This window comes from Juglans microcarpa x Juglans regia, chromosome 2S (genome assembly GCF_004785595.1).
Source record: "Juglans microcarpa x Juglans regia isolate MS1-56 chromosome 2S, Jm3101_v1.0, whole genome shotgun sequence".
In the NCBI taxonomy this organism is placed as follows: domain Eukaryota; kingdom Viridiplantae; phylum Streptophyta; class Magnoliopsida; order Fagales; family Juglandaceae; genus Juglans; species Juglans microcarpa x Juglans regia.
In genome coordinates, this window is record NC_054597.1 from 6,195,517 (window position 1) to 6,212,894 (window position 17,378).

Below are 17,378 nucleotides of genomic sequence, written 5' to 3' on the forward strand. Positions count from 1 at the left end.
TTTCCTTAAAACTACTAAAACTATACAAGAACATGTAATAAATCGCAAGGATCTCCTTAAAAATTATTAAGCTCATTCAGCATGAACGATATCATACATGGGACAATTCCCTGGTCAAAAGCAAAGTTCCTCAACACATACATGTGCATGCGTCTGTATGCATATGAACCAATAAAAGAATGTATGTGTGTACAATTCAAATGCATGCCAATATGTATAACAATGAGCGTAGAAACATGGTTCTTTCCAAGGATTATCACACAAGTAGATTTGATTGGAGTTAGGGAACAATAAGAATAAAGTGGTGAATACCTATTTCTGCTAACTAAACTATGCATATATTTTTTATTAAGTCAGAAAGGTACTTAAAAAAAAAAAGTCAGAAAGGTTAACACCCCAGTACTAAGGAAGTATATCTCTTTTTCTATTTCTCACACTTCAAAGCTACGCTCTTTTCTCACTCCCAAGTACATCACATCCAACAAGGGATCATTTTCCATAATAATGCAGAAAGGCGAGTATCAAACTAGGAAATCCACCACTAGAGATGGCGTGACCCCAGTAGCCAAAGATCAATTTTAATAAATTACTTGCTACCTCACGATGGAGTAGAAGATGATCCATTGTTTCCCCACTCTTCTTACACATGCACATAATCAACCACTACAATTTGCCGCTTTGTTGCACTATCCAAGACAAGAATCTTCCTGAAGCTGTCGTGCATACAAAAACTTTTCACTCTAGGGGGAGTTTTGTTTTGACAAATAAGCTTCTATGGGAAATGGGAGTTGTCATGAGTACAAAACCTGTGGTAAAATGACTTTACTTCAAACACTCCTTTCTTAGATGGACCCCAAACTAATTTATCTTTACCACCTCCTTTCATAAGTGGTCAGAAATTTTAGTAATGAAAACAATAGGCATGGCCCAAGTACATAGGACATCTACAAGAGAAACACCAAACTAGGATTTCCAGTTGATACAAGAAACTCATGGAGACTTAGTCCATTAAAATCTATTGCAACTACAGATAATCTAAGCAGCTTTTTTTGTTTGGAAAACTTCCTTAAGATTCTCACCATAGATAATCAGAAACGTAAAATCATTGTGATGAATTAGTGCTGCATGTGCAAGAAAAATGGGGAACAGTAGATCACTTGTTACTTCATTGTGAGGTAGCAAGGAGATAGAGTCAACCCTCAATAATTTTTTCTATCGCAGAGTCAACCCTCGATAATTAAGTATCTAGATACTTTAGCATGTTTTTATATACCAATGACCATAGCCAACAAATAGTAAGAACCAACGAATGAGGTAGAAAAGCTTGCAGGCAAGGAAGGAATTGTATGCATACAAAATGCTGCAAAGGCTATAAGGCTAGTTCAAAAGTATACTCAAGGTTACATATTTATATGCAGACTCTAATGGAATTCCATACTTAGACCAGTTTTAATCTTCAATCACAAAATATTTTTCAAGGAAACAAAACTAAATAAAGAAAAGGTAGAATAATAAAGGTTTGCGCAGGCGAAAACATAATACAAACAAAAATAAACAAAATGTATAGAATATATTCCTCACGTATAATGCTATAAACCAGATGTTTGAAATATCAAAGAAATGCACACATAGACTCTGACAGCTATTCAAAGCACACGATACTCCACCTTCTCTTCCAAGTTTCTCTCAATGAACAATACCAATTGCTTCAATTTTTCCAAATACTGCACATTGTCATGCCTGAAATAAGATAGTTGACATGAGAGGAAGGAAGTTGGCATGGAAGCACCTCCTATTAAACAATATTTTGAAATTATTCATTCAGTTCTTCAGTTGTAATATAAATCTAATTTTAATTGTTGTAGCTTCCCACTTCTTAGGAGTCAGGATTATACTTATAAACGATATTGGAGTGCTGGTACTAGAGTGCTCAATAAGGTGACAAATCCATTACCATTTTCTATACTAGAAAGACAATCAGATGATCAAATAGTAGCAAAATCAAACAAGAATAGACACAAGTTTCACCAAAGAATAAAAAGAAACAAACACAAAAAAAGAAGAAGCATGCCTTGGTGCAGGTTATGTACTGCCTTGGCGAGGCCCATACCTTAGATATAGTTGAAGATTAAATTCACCCTTAGGAAGTTTTGAAGAATTTGGATAGGCATCACCCATTGCATATACACGCTACAATTGGAAAGTAAAAAGTTGAAAAAAATAATGGAAAATTGAGTCAGCAGGTTTACACAGAATAGGAAGTACACTACCATTGAAACAGAAATATAAGGAAAAGGAAAGGCCGCAAGAATATAAAGGGATATAAACTTCAATTGCCATGCCACTTGTATTTCAGAACATGGATTTGTAATGCAAACATAGCATTATTATTTCAGCATATGTTGCCGGTTAAAAACTTACAATTGAGAATGGTAATACTACCCCCCAACATCAAACAATAAGCAAAACCGAATTTCATCCTACAGAATTTTCAATATACCTTGTTTGTGTCAGAGATCATATAAAATTGAGACTCAAATTTAGTGTCATATATGCGGTTGTTAAGTAATGGTATTTGAGGTTTTACTTCAGCTGCATCTTCCAATTTGAACTTGTAACTGAAATTAGAAGAAGCAACGGATCAATATAAACTCATCACAGCCAAATGAAGCGCTCAAATGAGTAAAAATGCCACCAGAACTCACACTAATGTCAGTGATAGAGTCTGTTTGCCTGATGGTAGTTTGTCACGATCCGTTGCAAGAGCACTAAGTTTAGACTCAAAAGGACGATATGAGGTTCTTACCTGAAAAATAAGATAGGTAAAAGATATTTCAGTATAAGTGATCGCATGAAAAAATTAATTGGCAAAAATGTATGATGGGATCAACTTCACCTTGTTTAGAAGAGCAACAGGTGCAAGTTTCTCAGATGCCAGTAGAGCTTCGGCATCAATTCTAGTGGGTGCTTCACTTCCATCAAGTACTACTTCCTCTTTATTGATGTTAATCCCATGAAACACAACCTAGGAAATAAGATAAACGCCAAATGCCAGATGAATTCTCCTGCTCTTAAAAACAATGCAATAAAATTATAACCCTATATTCACCACAATGGATGCATGCTATAAAAAGAGTTCTTCATTCATAAATTAAATCTTTTAAAAGAAAGAAGGGAAGGACTGTAAGAAATCATGAGAATGCTATAACATAATGTTGAGCTTGAAAAAAGAGCAAAAGGCAAAAGGCATCCAAATAGAGATAATTGATAGCATGACCAGAACAGTTCAAAAAATAAAAAGTACCAAATTTACAATATATTCAAAGTTGAGAAGAAGCATGCTACCTCAAATTCAACAACGGTGGTTCCATGACTTCCTATACCACTTGACCAAAACTGAGCTATAGTTAATTCCATTGTCCGACCACCCACAACGGGGAAGGCAAAGCTTTTGGCACCAGGAGAAGAGAATGTTACAACACTCTCCCACTTTTTAGGCCTTTGCAAAGGACAAATCTGAATATTAAAAAATGTTAAATCAGGTCCAGAAGGTCTAATATAAGACAGGTCTAGCAAGTCTCCCACTTTTTAGGCCTTTTAGATGATGTACCTGAACAGCATCTACAAAGAATCTTCGAGTCGTATCAAATCCTGATGTTTGTATCATTGCTTCAACCCAACTAGCACCATGTGGCACTTCTATATATCTCCTCTCTATGTGGCCTAATAACTCAGAAACCATTAAAAAGGAATTAACTCCAGTACTTAGAATAGACCCGATACTTGATGAAGGATCCCCCATCAAATTCACTTCCCTTTAAGTGAACCAACTCAAAAACAAAAATCAACTCAACCTTAATAATATTGGTATTAAGAAACAGGATAAAAGGCCAGTCGACATTACACCTGGCTGAAATGGCATCCTTGAAAATGAAACCACCGGTGGCCGATTCACTACAGCCATAGCCTTCGTAATAGTAATTGGGATTCTGAACAGAGGGCCACGCCATGGTGCTTTGCAATCAACTCCAAAGAGTTCAAAGTAGTGCAGACCTTCGCTGAGATGGGTAGGATCTACAACTATACTGAAAAGAAGGAAAGAAAGCACTTGTTTAAACTGGTAGAAGCAATTAAAATTCAGTTTTAAAAACCAAAGTTACAACAAACAAGGAAGGAGAAGTTTTTCAAATAACAAGGTGATACAACGAAAGCCATAAATGTAGCGAAGCAGAATGGGTAAATAGGTAAACGATTAAGATGCTTAGCTAAGGATCCCCCAAAAATATAAAGCCCCAGTAGAAATAATCTCTAAACAATTACATATTTCCCTTCGAACAGGATTTAATTATTTTATAAAGATAGAAAGGAAGTCTCATGTATATTTTCATATTTAAAAAAAAAAAAAAAAAAAAAAAAAAAAAAGTGGTTTCACATATTCAATGCAATAGAATGATATAAATAAAATTCAAAACAGTCTACTGAAATGCTGCAATTAATTCTTCATCACAATTCTTTTTTCAACATTTTCCTCTTTTTTTCACAAATCTGACTTTACAATTTAGCTTATAAAAAAGAGACACCTGTCTAGATGGTAGAAAAATACTAAAAATAAACAAAAGTTGAGTCAATGGAAGTCAATGGATACAGTCCAAAGAAAAAACGCCAACAGCTTTTGTGTGTAGGAATTTAAAAGCAGTGGTTGGGATCACCCTAAGAAGTAAGAACTATGGAGAATTTTTATTCATCCAAGGTAGTAAGTACATTGTGCAAAATTCCAAAAACAAAAGTGAAATCACAGCCGCTAGGATATCTTTACCATATCAAATATATATATTTTTTGCGGGAAAATTCTATTCAAACTTCAAAGTGGTGCAACCCAAGTAAACCGGAATTATACAGGGATATCATGGAAAATATAGTGCTATTTCTATACATCAACATCCAATCAGTCAAACATCCATTATAAGAAATCCCTCCAGCTCAACACCATCTAGATTCTAATGTAAGTTGGTACATGTAATTTTAAGACTGTGATCTATCCCCAAAATGATTCATCAAATGGATTAATTCTATGAATAATTCAACATACAAATTCATATGGACATGTATTTCTTATTCTAAAGCTCCAAAAAAATGAAAAAATTAATAGAAAAAGATGAAATAATAAAGGGGAAAATATGAAACAAGACGGCCAAGAGATCCAAAACTTTAGAAACATCATTTAAAAAGTTGATAAACCACAAGATTTCAACAGAAAAACATCTTTGTAGTAATCAAACATGCATAAAGCTACCATGAAGGCACAATGAACGCACTTTATCAATCATGATACTTGGAGCACACATTTTTTTATGTGCTATACATGGAGCACTTATAAACTAAACCCGCATTATCATAAAAATGTGACTTCCGAGAAAGAGATTTGCACTTAATGGTTAAAAACATTTTTTTCTTTTTATTGGCAAACAATTTTTTATTGATCAAAAGAGTAGGCAAAAACCCAAGTATACGGGACATATACAAGAGTAACGCCTAAGCGTGCTATTTTAGTGATACAAGGAATTCACGGAAATTCGTGCCATGAAAATCAATTGCAATCAACCAATGGAGTAAAGTGTTGAAAAAAAAAAAAAGTTCTAAGCTCATCCATTGTCTGCTCTTAGTCTTCAAAGCTTCTTTCATTCCTCTCCCTACAAATGCACTACCATAGACATATTGGCACCATCTTCCATATGGATGCAATTTGAGAGTTACCTCAAGTTCCTCTCCAAGAAGCTAGGAGGTCGCTTATCCTTCTCGACATCACCCAAGCTAATCCCAACCGAGCAAAAACTTCATTCCACAAAGTCGTGACAATCTCACAATGAAGCAGTAGATGGTCAACGGACTCTCCGCTCTTCTTGCACATACAACACCAATCTATGACCATGATTCGACATTTTCTCAAGTTGTCTAGAGTGAGAATTTTCCCCAAAGAAGCCATCCATACAAAAAATGATGCCTTTAGAGGTGCCTTTGTCTTCTAAATGCTCTTCCATGGAAATGGATTTGTGTTGTGCGTAGTCATGGTGTGGTAGAAAGAGCAGACTGTGAATATCCCTTTCTTAGAAGGGCACCAAAAGATCTTGTCTTCAACTCCCCCCAACAAACGGGTGGAGTATACAAGGTCAAAGAACGCCGAAAAAACATCAATTTCCCAATCTTGTGCATATCTGAGGAATGTAACATTGCATTGGGGAAGACCATTGGAGATGATTAATAGATTCACAATTGAGGCTTCGTTCATTCTTTCTAAGCCATAAACTTGTAGATAAACTTCCTTGAGTGCTCTATCACTGCACCATACATCATGCCAAAATTTGACTTTCAATCCGTTACCCACAATAGAGCTAGTATTTGCTACATATGTGTCTCAACCTCTTCTTATATGCTTTCATAGCCCCACTCCATAAGTCTCACTCATCTCATTAGAACACCATCCTCCCCACGGTTCCCCATGCTTCAATACGATGATGATTCTCCACAATGCCCCCCGTTTATCTCCATAACCATTTGCCAAGCAAGGCTTTGTTGAAAGATTTCAAGTTCCGAATTCCTAGTGATTGCCTCCCCCACTAAGAATCCATATATGAACCAACCCTCCACGACAACTAAAATTATCTTACTAATCTTCCATCGCAAAAACAAAGAGTGGAAGAGATAGAGGGTCACCTTGTCTCAATCCTTGTGAGCTTTTAAAGAAGCTTTTTGACATGCCATTCACCAATATAGAGAAACAAGCCTCAGAGATACAATGATGGATCCATGTACACTATTTCGTACCAAAGCCACATCTCTTGAGCATGTAAAGTAAAAATCTCCAATTGACATGATCATAGGCTTTTTCCATATGCAGCTTGCACATACACCCCAGCTCTCCCGACTTGAGTCGACTATCCAAACATTCGTTGGCATTAAGTACTGAGTCCAGGATTTGCCTACCTTTGACAAAGGCATTTTGAAGTTTCGATATTAATTTCTCCAATACCTTGCTAAACCTATTCGCCAATACTTTGGATAGAATTTTGTATAACCCGCCCACCAAGCTGATGGGACGATAATCTTTTTTACCTCTACAGCACCAGGCTTTTTTGGTACGAGCACCATAAAAGTGGCATTTAGACTTTTTTCAAACCTTCAATTTTCTTGAAATTCATGGAAGACGGCCCCCATGATGTCTTCTTCAAGCACTTCCCAGCATGTTTGAAAAAAAGCCATAGAGAAGCCATCCAGACCTGGAGCTTTGTCACCCGCCATGTTTTTTAATACTTGCCTTACCTCTAACTCGTCAAACGGCCTTTCAAGTTGTTCCATTTCTTCTTTTTTTTTATAAGTAAAAATATTGTATATATCAAAAGGAGAAACCAAGTACACTGAATGCATACAAGAAGAGTTGTTCCATTTCCTGTGAGTCAAGAACATCAAAAGCAAGCTCATCCTAGTCTCGGTCTCCAGAAAATTGTTCTGAAAGCGGAGTCTCATAGTACATGACAATGTGATCTACATCAACAACATCCATATAGCATTGTTTCTCCTATGTGAGTTAGCCACCCGATGGAAAAACTTAGTGCATCTATCCCCTTCTTTCAACCATAATGCTCGCGATTTTTGTCTCCAAGATATTTCTTCCAAAAGAAAAACCTGTTCAATGTCTATAGTCACTTGGTTTTTACGAGTCCTCTCTGATTCAAATAGTTCCCTCTCCTCTTCCACTCCCTCCAATCCCTTGAGTTCCTCCAAAAGAGTTTTTTTTTTTTTTTTTTAACCTTCCACATCACCAAACACTCGATCATCCCACACATTCAAATCTTTATTTAGGGACTTCAATTTGCAAGCCAAAATGTAGGTGAGATTTCCATGAAATTGGTAAGACGACCATCATGTCAAGAAATCCCTTTGACTTCAACCACGTGTTCTCAAACTTGAATTACCTTGGACCTCTACGAAGACCTCCGCAATCCAAGAGGGGGAAAGTGATCTGAACACAACCTAGGGAGTCTTTTTTTAATAAGGTCTGGATTATGTGCCTCCCAATCCAGCGAAATTAAAAATCTATCAAACCTTGACCAAGAAGGGTGTTCTTGGTTGCTTGACCAAGTGAAAGAACTACCTACAAGAGGAATATCAAGTAAATTTTGTTCAAAGATGAAGTTAGAGAAATCTACCATTGGTGGGTTAAAGCTAGAACCACCTGGTCTTTTACTCGGGAATCGAATGACATAGAAGTCGCCACCAATACACCAAGGTAAGTCACATATGCTGCTTAGTCTAGCCAGCTCATCCCATAATAAGCTTTGTGTGCAATCTATATTAGTTCCATAAACTCCTGCGAAAGCTCATTGGCATCCATCCATGACATTCTTAAATGAGCAAAAGCTACCATAAAGTCCCCCAAACAATCCTCTATCTTTTCCACCACTCTTTTGTCCCACATCACTAAGATGCCTCCCAATGTTCCATTGGATGGTAAGTAACGCCACCCTGCTTGATTACAACCCCACAAACTCCTAATAATGCGAAGGGTGATAAATGCCAATTCGTTTCTTGCAAACATGCAATGTCTACCTTCCCTTTACAAAGCTGATTTCTAACTTCAAGGTGTTTTTCCTTCTCATCCAACCCTCTTACGTTCCAAAAAACAATTTTTCGGCCGAGATTTGCTGTGCCAGAACAGTAATAGGCATGGTGTAGGTTACTATTCCATCTCGGATCAAGTTCCTGCAATTCCGGCCAAATTATGGTATTCAGGCAGAAAAACACATTTATGTCCAAAATTTGCATTAATGGATTTGCTTGTACCACACCCACTTTGTCTGAGACCAGACCTAGCCTCTACCAATACTCTCCCTCAAGTCGATCCGATTCGAACACAACCATCGTAGTGTTTGAAGTTCCCATTACCTCCGTATCATCTTCACAATCCCACACCTCTGTTGGATCATTTCCCAGGCTCAAAAGCTCTCACATTTCCAATGGCATCACTCTTTGGAGTGGTGTATAGGTGTTCATGTCGGTTTAGACAGTCCGACTGGCTTTTTTGTGCCAAAAACCATCCCAGGGTCCATTGTTTTTATAAGGACTGCCTTCGTGCACCCCATCCTTAATAATTACACCTCCTAATATCTTCCAAAAAATTGCTAATCGTGATGGTATTTACTGGCCATGGAATATTGATCACAAGTAGCAAGGAAATCAAAGGTGTACATAGAGAAAAAGTAGGGGGAAGAGAAAAAGAAGATTATACACCTAAAAGTTGCACAAGATGTTAACTACTATGAAAAAAGCATGGTTAAAAACCAATGAGACGAAATAACTTAATTGAGTAATATAAAGAAAAAACATGTAAAACTTAACATATTTATGAATACATAGGAAGGGAAAGGAAAGGTGAAGTAACGCTGACTGACTTGAAGCTACGCCCATTGTAAGTAAGAAGGAGATATTCAGGAGCCCTCACAACTGCCTTTTCACTAGAATGTAACTCAATACACTCCTCAAAAGGAACCAATTCTTCTAAATTACTGGCATCTTCGTGAAATTTGGGCTGAACTTGCACTGACCACTGTAAAGGAAAATACTTAAATTTCTGTATGGATGAGAAATGCAGTTAAATGTGAACATGGAAAAAGAAAAATTCTTGCCAAGAGACATATTCTACCTACTTCATTGAACAAAACATTAAGGTGCGGTTTGGATAATAATATAAGATGAGATAGTTTTAGATGAAAGTTGAAAGTTGAATAAAATATTGTTAGAATATTATTTTTTAATATTATTATTGTTTTAATATTTGAAAAGATTGAATTGTTTATTATATTTTGTGTGGGAATTTGAGAAAGTTGTAATAATGAGATGAGACGCTTTCACTATCCAAACGGGGCCTAAGTATAACAACATATTCAATACAACAGAAGCAACCAAATATTTCTTTTATAAGGAAAAAATATCATGTAACAAACTTCAAGTAAAAAAATCTCACCTCGGTGGATTGCCGGCAAGCACTGGCTTCCCTAAGGTAGATGCCTCGAGTTGTAGGAGCTGCAATCAATTCACATAATCGTGTAATTTAATCTCAATCTAAAGTAACTAAGAAATTTCTCTCTTAAAGATTGACATTGGTTTGACATTGGTGGGAGAACCTGTGGTCAATAGTAGAGATATTGTTGAAAGCTTTATAAGCAAACATAATTCCCATAAAAGAGGATATATAATTACATGATTATAAGCAAAACAAGACCATCTCACCATCTCTCTATATCTTTCGAAAAAATCTCATATTACCGAAAAATCAGAAAACACAAGAAAAATTATCAAGTGAAGACTGTCCAAAAATCCTTTTAGAAGAAATAAGATTCTATAGTAGAGGGGAAGTGAACCTAAACTTACTTGATTTTCCAGATTGATTAATTTTTACTTGATACCATACATTTGGAAGATCCCGGGACTTCTGTATATATTCGTGTGCCCTGTCATGAAGAATATCGAAAACATACTTATATAGAACACAAATGATGCCTAGAGTTATGAATGAGCAGAAGTCAAGAGCACAAATCTAACTTGTCAACTTGCATAAGCCCTTGTCCAGTGGTTAATTTATCTTCGGGCAAACTACCTACAGGAATAGCTGTATTCTCAAGAGCCTTTCTTACACTATAGGGGCTCACAGGAATGCCCTCAGCCTGCATAAGAAACATTACGTGTCAGGAGTTCTGCAAGTAGTAAGATGACAGACAAAAACGTGACTAAAAGTAATGCAAATCAAAAGACCTTCATCGCACTTAAGAGTAATGCAATTCCCCCACAGGCAGATGGAGACGACATTGACGTTCCATTCATAAGCATTCGTCGTTGAAGAGTCCATGTAGGAACAGGAGCTACCGCCCCACCAGGTGCACTTACACACACACCAAGATCTCCATCAGCCGTTGGTCCCCGACTAGACCTGCATGCAATTTAAGCCAATGATGCTTCATTCAAACACAAGCCAAAAAAGAGTCCTCAAAGCTGCAAAATTGAGGAAACAATGTCATAAGGTCAGAATCAGACAAAATAAGTTCATTTACCATGTGTATTCAAGCCCTTCGCTGGGAGGTTCAACTACACAATGAGCTGCAGAAGCCATTGCAGGAGAGACATAAGCACCAACTCCTATAATGCTTGAAGTGGTACCACCAGGTGCACCAACAGTGCTCAATGCTGGCCCACTATTGCCAGCACTGCTGACAAATATCAGCCGATGCTTATTCACCACCTATATTGAAAACCAGTGTGAACATTTGTAACCTATAGCATGAAAGACAAAGAGAGGGAAAAGAACAAAAATAGTCCATCCCAAACAAGATCACATAGTTAAGAATTGATACTTCATTAACAAGGTCAACAAATCGACCATAATCTGGCAATAATGTAGGTTCTCCATAACTCATGTTGATGAGATCACACTTATGCTGCAAAAAAAAATGGCCATGGTTAAGATGTCTCCAATGTAATAACTTGCAGCGTATAATAAAGAAAAACAAACACACCCACAGAATTACCATAGTTTCATAATCATCAACTAAAAAGACTAATAAAACAATCATTAAATAAAAACAACTTCTGGATCTTGTTCATTTCATATAAATATACAGAGTGTAAACCAACTAAAAGGTACCTCCACTGCAGCTATCAAAGCTCGAGTCAAGCCAGTCCCTGTCTCCATTGAACCCAATCGTGAGTCTCCAATTTTACAAGATATTAACTGTGCTCCAGGTGCAACACCATTCAACACAGACTCCTAACAACAATCATATATATGAGAAAGTATAATGGTTTACTGAGAAAAAAAAAAATGCTTCTGGTGAATAAACTTAACAAGAACTTGTATGGTTTCACCTTTGGGTGGAAAGCAGTGGCAATACCGGCAACGTGAGTGCCATGAGGGGAGCTATCCGTAACAATACTTAAGATTTTCCCTTCATCATACACATTAACAACAAATGTGCAGGCATCTAACTTGCTAAACACACCAAACTTCCGTTCAATCCTGTAAAGGTAGATTCTATAGAGTTACACATACAAATATAAAGATCTATAAAGTCCATCACCAACTATAGAAATTGTTAAAATTAAAGCACCAAACATAACTCAACAACTGCTAAAAATAGAAAAAAATTTAACTCTCCCAGATGATAAAATGTGAGAATTAGTGCCTAAAAATCCAGCATCTTCTTTTCAACATTTTGTCCAGCTTGAGATATAAAATTAGACACTCCAGCTGGTTGTTCGAGTTTTTTTTCTCAGTGATTTTACCCATAGATAACCCCTGTACGAAGTGATGGTTGTCGGAATCTGTTTCAGCCCCACCACATACAACTGCTTTTTAGCAACTAAATTTCTCAACACCTCCACCGATGGGCCACCATCGAAGAAATATGACCATGGGATGTCTTTTTTTTTTTTTTTTTGGGGGGGGGGGGGGGGGGACCAATGCAAGAGCTTTCCATAATGTCGTTTGTGACCACCACAATTAGAAATAAAACCATAGTATTTATCAACCCTACTATCAGCTTCTGACCCTGGAAGACCCCGAGTATCACTTCAAGTAATCAACCCAGTTCTACCGGTTTCAGACCTTGCAGTATTCATTAACCATTCAACACTTAATAGGCCCAAGGAAATTGAATGTTTAGCAACCCTACTCGGCGGCTACTCTTGATAATTCAAGATTCGTTTCTATAAATAATCAATAGAAAAATCCCATCTCGAGCCAAAGTGGTAAAGAGAATTTAACATACAAAAAAATAAAGAAAATTGAATGAATCACTGGGGATTAACTTGCTCCGGCAGATGAAATACTGCATTACAGACAGCAGCAAAGTGCAGTACAAAGATGCTAGCATTCTAGCATGTTGAGAGATCAGCAAAATTCCAAAAAAACACAGTTCTAGAACCTCTGATGCCCACTGCATCTTGAGCCATTCAGTAGGTATGGGATCTCTCTCTCACCAAAATTTCATACTTACAGGGGATATAGGTGCAAGAAAACCAGAGAGAGATCTCATGCCGACTGGATAGCTACATTTTTTTTACTTTTTTGATTGCACAAATAGGCTGGATGGTTGTTGCTAAAAGGATTATGTGTAGCAAGCTTCATTTGCCTCAGGGTTGCAATTGTCTAGGGCAAAATGTGCCAGGATAATGATATGAAAACCTATACCTGGCCATTGCGAAACAATTAAATCAAACTCTGGACGGAAAGTCTTGTGGATTGCAACAGAATTTCAAAGCCCTTTCCCTCTTTAGAAAGATTAGTTATCAGTCATTCTCTTATATTCCAGGTTTTTAGTATAACTGAATGGACCTTTCAGGCATCCTAACTCAAGCTGGACAATATCAAGTAATTTTATATTCAATTTTGTTATTGAAGTTCCTGTTGGGGAAATCTCTTCATATTTCCTTGAAATTCTTCCTTGGCTCAGGGAAGGAGACCGAAGCACCAAGTTCTTTCATTGTGTTGCAAATTCTCATAGGAGGAACAATAACATTGAGAGGCTGAAGATTGATGGTGTGGAGTGTAGAGAAGAACAAGTTACTCAGGATCACATAGTTGGTTTCTATGAGCAACTCCTATCTGAACCAATGTGTTGGCGGCCGTCCCTTGATGGTTTGGTTTTTTACGCCATTGGAACGAGTGATGTATATTGGTTGGAGAGGGCTTTTGAGGAAGAGGAGGTGGCGGAAGTGGTGCGGAAAATGGCCAAGGACAAGGCGCCGGGGCTGGATGGCTTCTCCATGGGCTTCTTCCAAGATTGTTGGGATTTTGTTAAAGAAGATATCATGAAGGTGTTTCAAGAGCTCTTTGTGGCTGGAAAATTTGAGAAAAGTTTAAATTCTACTTTCCTTGTATTGATCCCTAAGAAGGTGGGGACAAACGAGATAATGGAGTATCGCCCCATTAGTTTAGTGGGAGCGGTGTATAAGATCATTTCAAAAGTGTTAGAAAACCGACTTAGTGAGGTGGTGGGGAAGATTATCACCAAGCCCCAAAATGCTTTTGTTAAAGGAAGGCAAATACTTGATGCGGTCCTTATTGCCAATAAATGTCTGGACAGTAGAATTAAGGCAGGCTCCGCAGGGATCATATGCAAGTTAGATATGGAAAAGGCGTACGATCATGTTAACTGGGATTTCCTCCTCTATCTACTTGGGATATGTGGGTTTGGAGAGAGGTGGCGATCATGGATCCGGTGGTGTATCTCAACGGCTAAATTATCGGTGTTGATTAATGGTAGTCCAGCGGGTTTCTTTCATAATTCGCGAGGCCTAAGACAAGGCGATCCGTTGTCGCCTCTGCTATTTGTTATTGTGATGGAGGGATTGGGCAGGATGATCTTAGCTTTGACCCATCATGGCTTCGTGGAAGGATTTTCGGTTGGAACCTCGGATAGGGGCATCATTAACATATCTCACTTATTGTTTGCAGATGACATGCTTGTATTTTGTGATCCAGATCGGAATCAGGTGCAGGCTCTAAGGCATTGCTACTGTGTTTTGGAGCAGTGTCTAATTTAAAAGTGAATTTTGAGAAGTCCGAATTGGTTCCAATCGGTGTGGTGTCCAATGCACGGCAATTGGCTCATGAGTTGGGTTGTAAGGTTGCCTCTCTACATTTGAAGTATTTGGGTCTTTCGTTGGGGGTTGGTGCAAGGATGTCTGCTATATGGGAGCCAGTGATTGAGAAAATAGAGAAGAGATTAGCATGTTGGAAGAGATTGTACCTATCGAAAGGTGGTAGGCTTACTTTGATTAAGAGTACACTCTCTAACTTTCCTACTTACTTTCTATCTCTTTTTTCTATACCTGCAAGTGTGGCAGGCCAGATTGAGAAACTCCAATGTGACTTCTTGTGGGGCGGCTTGGGGAGGAGTTTAAATTTCATTGGGTTAAGTAGAAAACGGTATGTCGCCCAATATCCAACGGCGGTCTGGGTATTAGAAATGTGAGGACTTCAATCGAGCGTTACTTGGCAAATGGTTGTGGAGATACAATAAGGAACCAGAAGCCTTATGGAGAGGGGTGATTGGGTGCAAATATGGCGATATATAGGGGGGATGGTGCACTAAAGAAGTTAGAGGAGCTTATGGAGTGAGGTTGTAGAAACATAATAGAAGAGGATTGATTTTTCGTCACAATCGTTTTCTAATGGGCAATGGATCCAGGATTAAATTCTGGAAAGATATTTGGTGTGGAGATACTGCTCTACAAGATGCATTTCCCTCCTTATTCCAAATTGTCAGTGTCAAAGAGGCTTCAATAGCAGAGGTTATGGAAATATCGAGGGAGCAACTTCATTGGAATATCAGTTTTAGTAGGGCTGCGCAAGATTGGGAGATGAACAGTTTTGCTTATTTTTATAATCTTCTGTACTCCGTGAAACCAAGCAATGTACAAGAAGATGGATTGTGGTGGGTACCCGTTGAGAAAGGTATTTTTTCAATTCGTTCATTTTATAAGGCTCTTACCCAAAATCCCAACATTCGGTTCCCTTGGAGGAGGATATGGAGACATAAGGCGCCTCCCAAAGTAGCTTTTTTCATGTGAACAGCATCTTTGGGCAAGATTTTCACAACCGATAATTTGAGGAAACGGAGAATTATTATAGCAGATTGGTGTTGTATGTGTAGGGGAGGAGGGCGAGTCGATGGATCATCTATTGTTACACTGTGACATAGCATGGGCTTTATGGGATGGGGTGCTGGGTAGAGTAGAGTAGAGTTGGGTTGGGTTATGCCAGAGACTGTGGTGGCAGTCCTGGCTAGTTGGCCAAGTATGGGAGGGGTACATCAGATTTCAGCTGTCTGGAAAATGATTCCTATGTGTGTCGTGGTGTCTATGGCAAGAACGTAATGTGCGGACGTTTGAGGACAATGAGAGATTACTAAAGGAACTTATAGCTTTATTTTATACCACTTTACATACTTGGTCCTATGCTGTTGATTTCAATGGCATGGCCCTTCATGATTTTCTTATTTCCCTTGCACCTCCTAGTCAGGGTTGTTGTTGTATATACTAGGCTAGGCCTATTCTTGGAGTAATATACCTTATTTACATACCAAAAATAAAATAAAATAAACAGTTTATATACAATTATTACTAGCCAAATCACTAATATACATTTTGGCTAGTGCAGATTAATAATTTCTTGAGACTGGAAGGTTTACCACGCAACATTTCAAAACCCTAAAGTACACGTCTCAACAGTACCTCTTCATACCATTAACAGCCAACACACCCCTGGATCTTCTCTTATAGTATTACAAGAAGAAGAAGGGATATCAGAATATTATCATTAAATTAAAACTAGAACCGTCAGTGATATGCTGAAATTCAAGATATACCATTTAAATTAAATTACTATTTTCTAGGATGTTTTTACATTATATTCTCTTCCTCTCAACATCATCCCACTTCTGTCTAAGCAAGAATCTTTTGAGCAGATGAAACAGTGGGTGATCGAGGATACCTATAGTTAGTTAGGGGTATAAAGTCAGCAAGTTTCCCAGAATCCGAATCATCCTCAAGACTCTGTGTGTCAATAGCAACCCTCCATACTTCTCCATCATGCCACACAACAGCATCGATCACAGGCCCCTTGTCATCAAAGCTCTAAATATAGAAAGATCACAACTTAGTAGCATAGGAAACTCGGCAAAGATTAAAATATAAAATAAAAACTACTTATCACTCACTTCAGCTTGCTTTCGTAGAATATCAATTCTCTTTTGGAGGTCTTCAAGAGCCTTTTTAAGGTTTGCATCCTCAACTTTAGTATGTTTCTAGAAAAACAAAATCATGATAAGTTATACAAGGACGAAAAAATACATCACGCTATGCATGCACATTCAAAAAATTCTTTTTATAATTAATAAGAGAATTTAATTACAAAGAATAGGCAAAGCCCAAGTATAAAAGAGGAACTACCTACATTCACACTAGAAACAGAAAAAAACCAAAGCAAAACAAGAAAATTATCTCCATTCAATACAAGAGCCTTAGCCCAAAAACTCAAGGTACTAAAGAAAAACTCCCTAAGTTCCCCTATTGAGCGTTCTCTATCTTCAAAGCACCTCTCATTCCTCTCCAACCATAGGCACCACATCAAGCACAAAGGAATCATCTTCCATATGGCAGCAATACGTTGTCTCCACTCAAAACCTTTCCAACATGCAAGAAGATCCACCACTTGCTTAGGCATCACCCAATCAATACCCGTCCTGCCAAAAATCTCATTAAAAGTCTTGGCCACGCCACAATGAAGGAAAAGATGATTAATAGATTCACCATCTTTCTTGCACATG

General features: G+C 37.8%; 1 protein-coding gene and 1 long non-coding RNA gene across 2 annotated transcripts in view; one reads left to right on the forward strand and one right to left on the reverse strand.

Annotated features, from left to right (window-relative positions):
• LOC121252567 (tripeptidyl-peptidase 2-like) overlaps window positions 1-17,378 on the reverse strand; it is a 39,504-nt gene that overhangs the window by 8,974 nt on the left and 13,152 nt on the right. The window contains exons 6-24 of the mRNA XM_041152272.1: window positions 16,770-16,856; window positions 16,544-16,686; window positions 11,914-12,064; window positions 11,693-11,815; window positions 11,403-11,486; window positions 11,103-11,290; window positions 10,807-10,981; window positions 10,597-10,718; window positions 10,426-10,505; window positions 10,019-10,077; window positions 9,447-9,601; window positions 3,907-4,085; window positions 3,611-3,723; window positions 3,346-3,516; window positions 2,897-3,025; window positions 2,706-2,806; window positions 2,501-2,618; window positions 2,111-2,190; window positions 1,668-1,740 (exon numbers count right to left, since the gene is read on the reverse strand). Of these exons, the coding sequence (XP_041008206.1) occupies window positions 1,668-1,740; window positions 2,111-2,190; window positions 2,501-2,618; window positions 2,706-2,806; window positions 2,897-3,025; window positions 3,346-3,516; window positions 3,611-3,723; window positions 3,907-4,085; window positions 9,447-9,601; window positions 10,019-10,077; window positions 10,426-10,505; window positions 10,597-10,718; window positions 10,807-10,981; window positions 11,103-11,290; window positions 11,403-11,486; window positions 11,693-11,815; window positions 11,914-12,064; window positions 16,544-16,686; window positions 16,770-16,856 (2,331 nt within the window). The remainder of the gene's footprint in view (window positions 1-1,667; window positions 1,741-2,110; window positions 2,191-2,500; window positions 2,619-2,705; window positions 2,807-2,896; window positions 3,026-3,345; window positions 3,517-3,610; window positions 3,724-3,906; window positions 4,086-9,446; window positions 9,602-10,018; window positions 10,078-10,425; window positions 10,506-10,596; window positions 10,719-10,806; window positions 10,982-11,102; window positions 11,291-11,402; window positions 11,487-11,692; window positions 11,816-11,913; window positions 12,065-16,543; window positions 16,687-16,769; window positions 16,857-17,378) is intronic.
• On the forward strand, window positions 389-15,167 carry LOC121252569. Its single transcript, XR_005938245.1, has 3 exons — window positions 389-399; window positions 8,332-8,337; window positions 14,972-15,167. It is a non-coding gene; the product is annotated as an uncharacterized LOC121252569 (long non-coding RNA).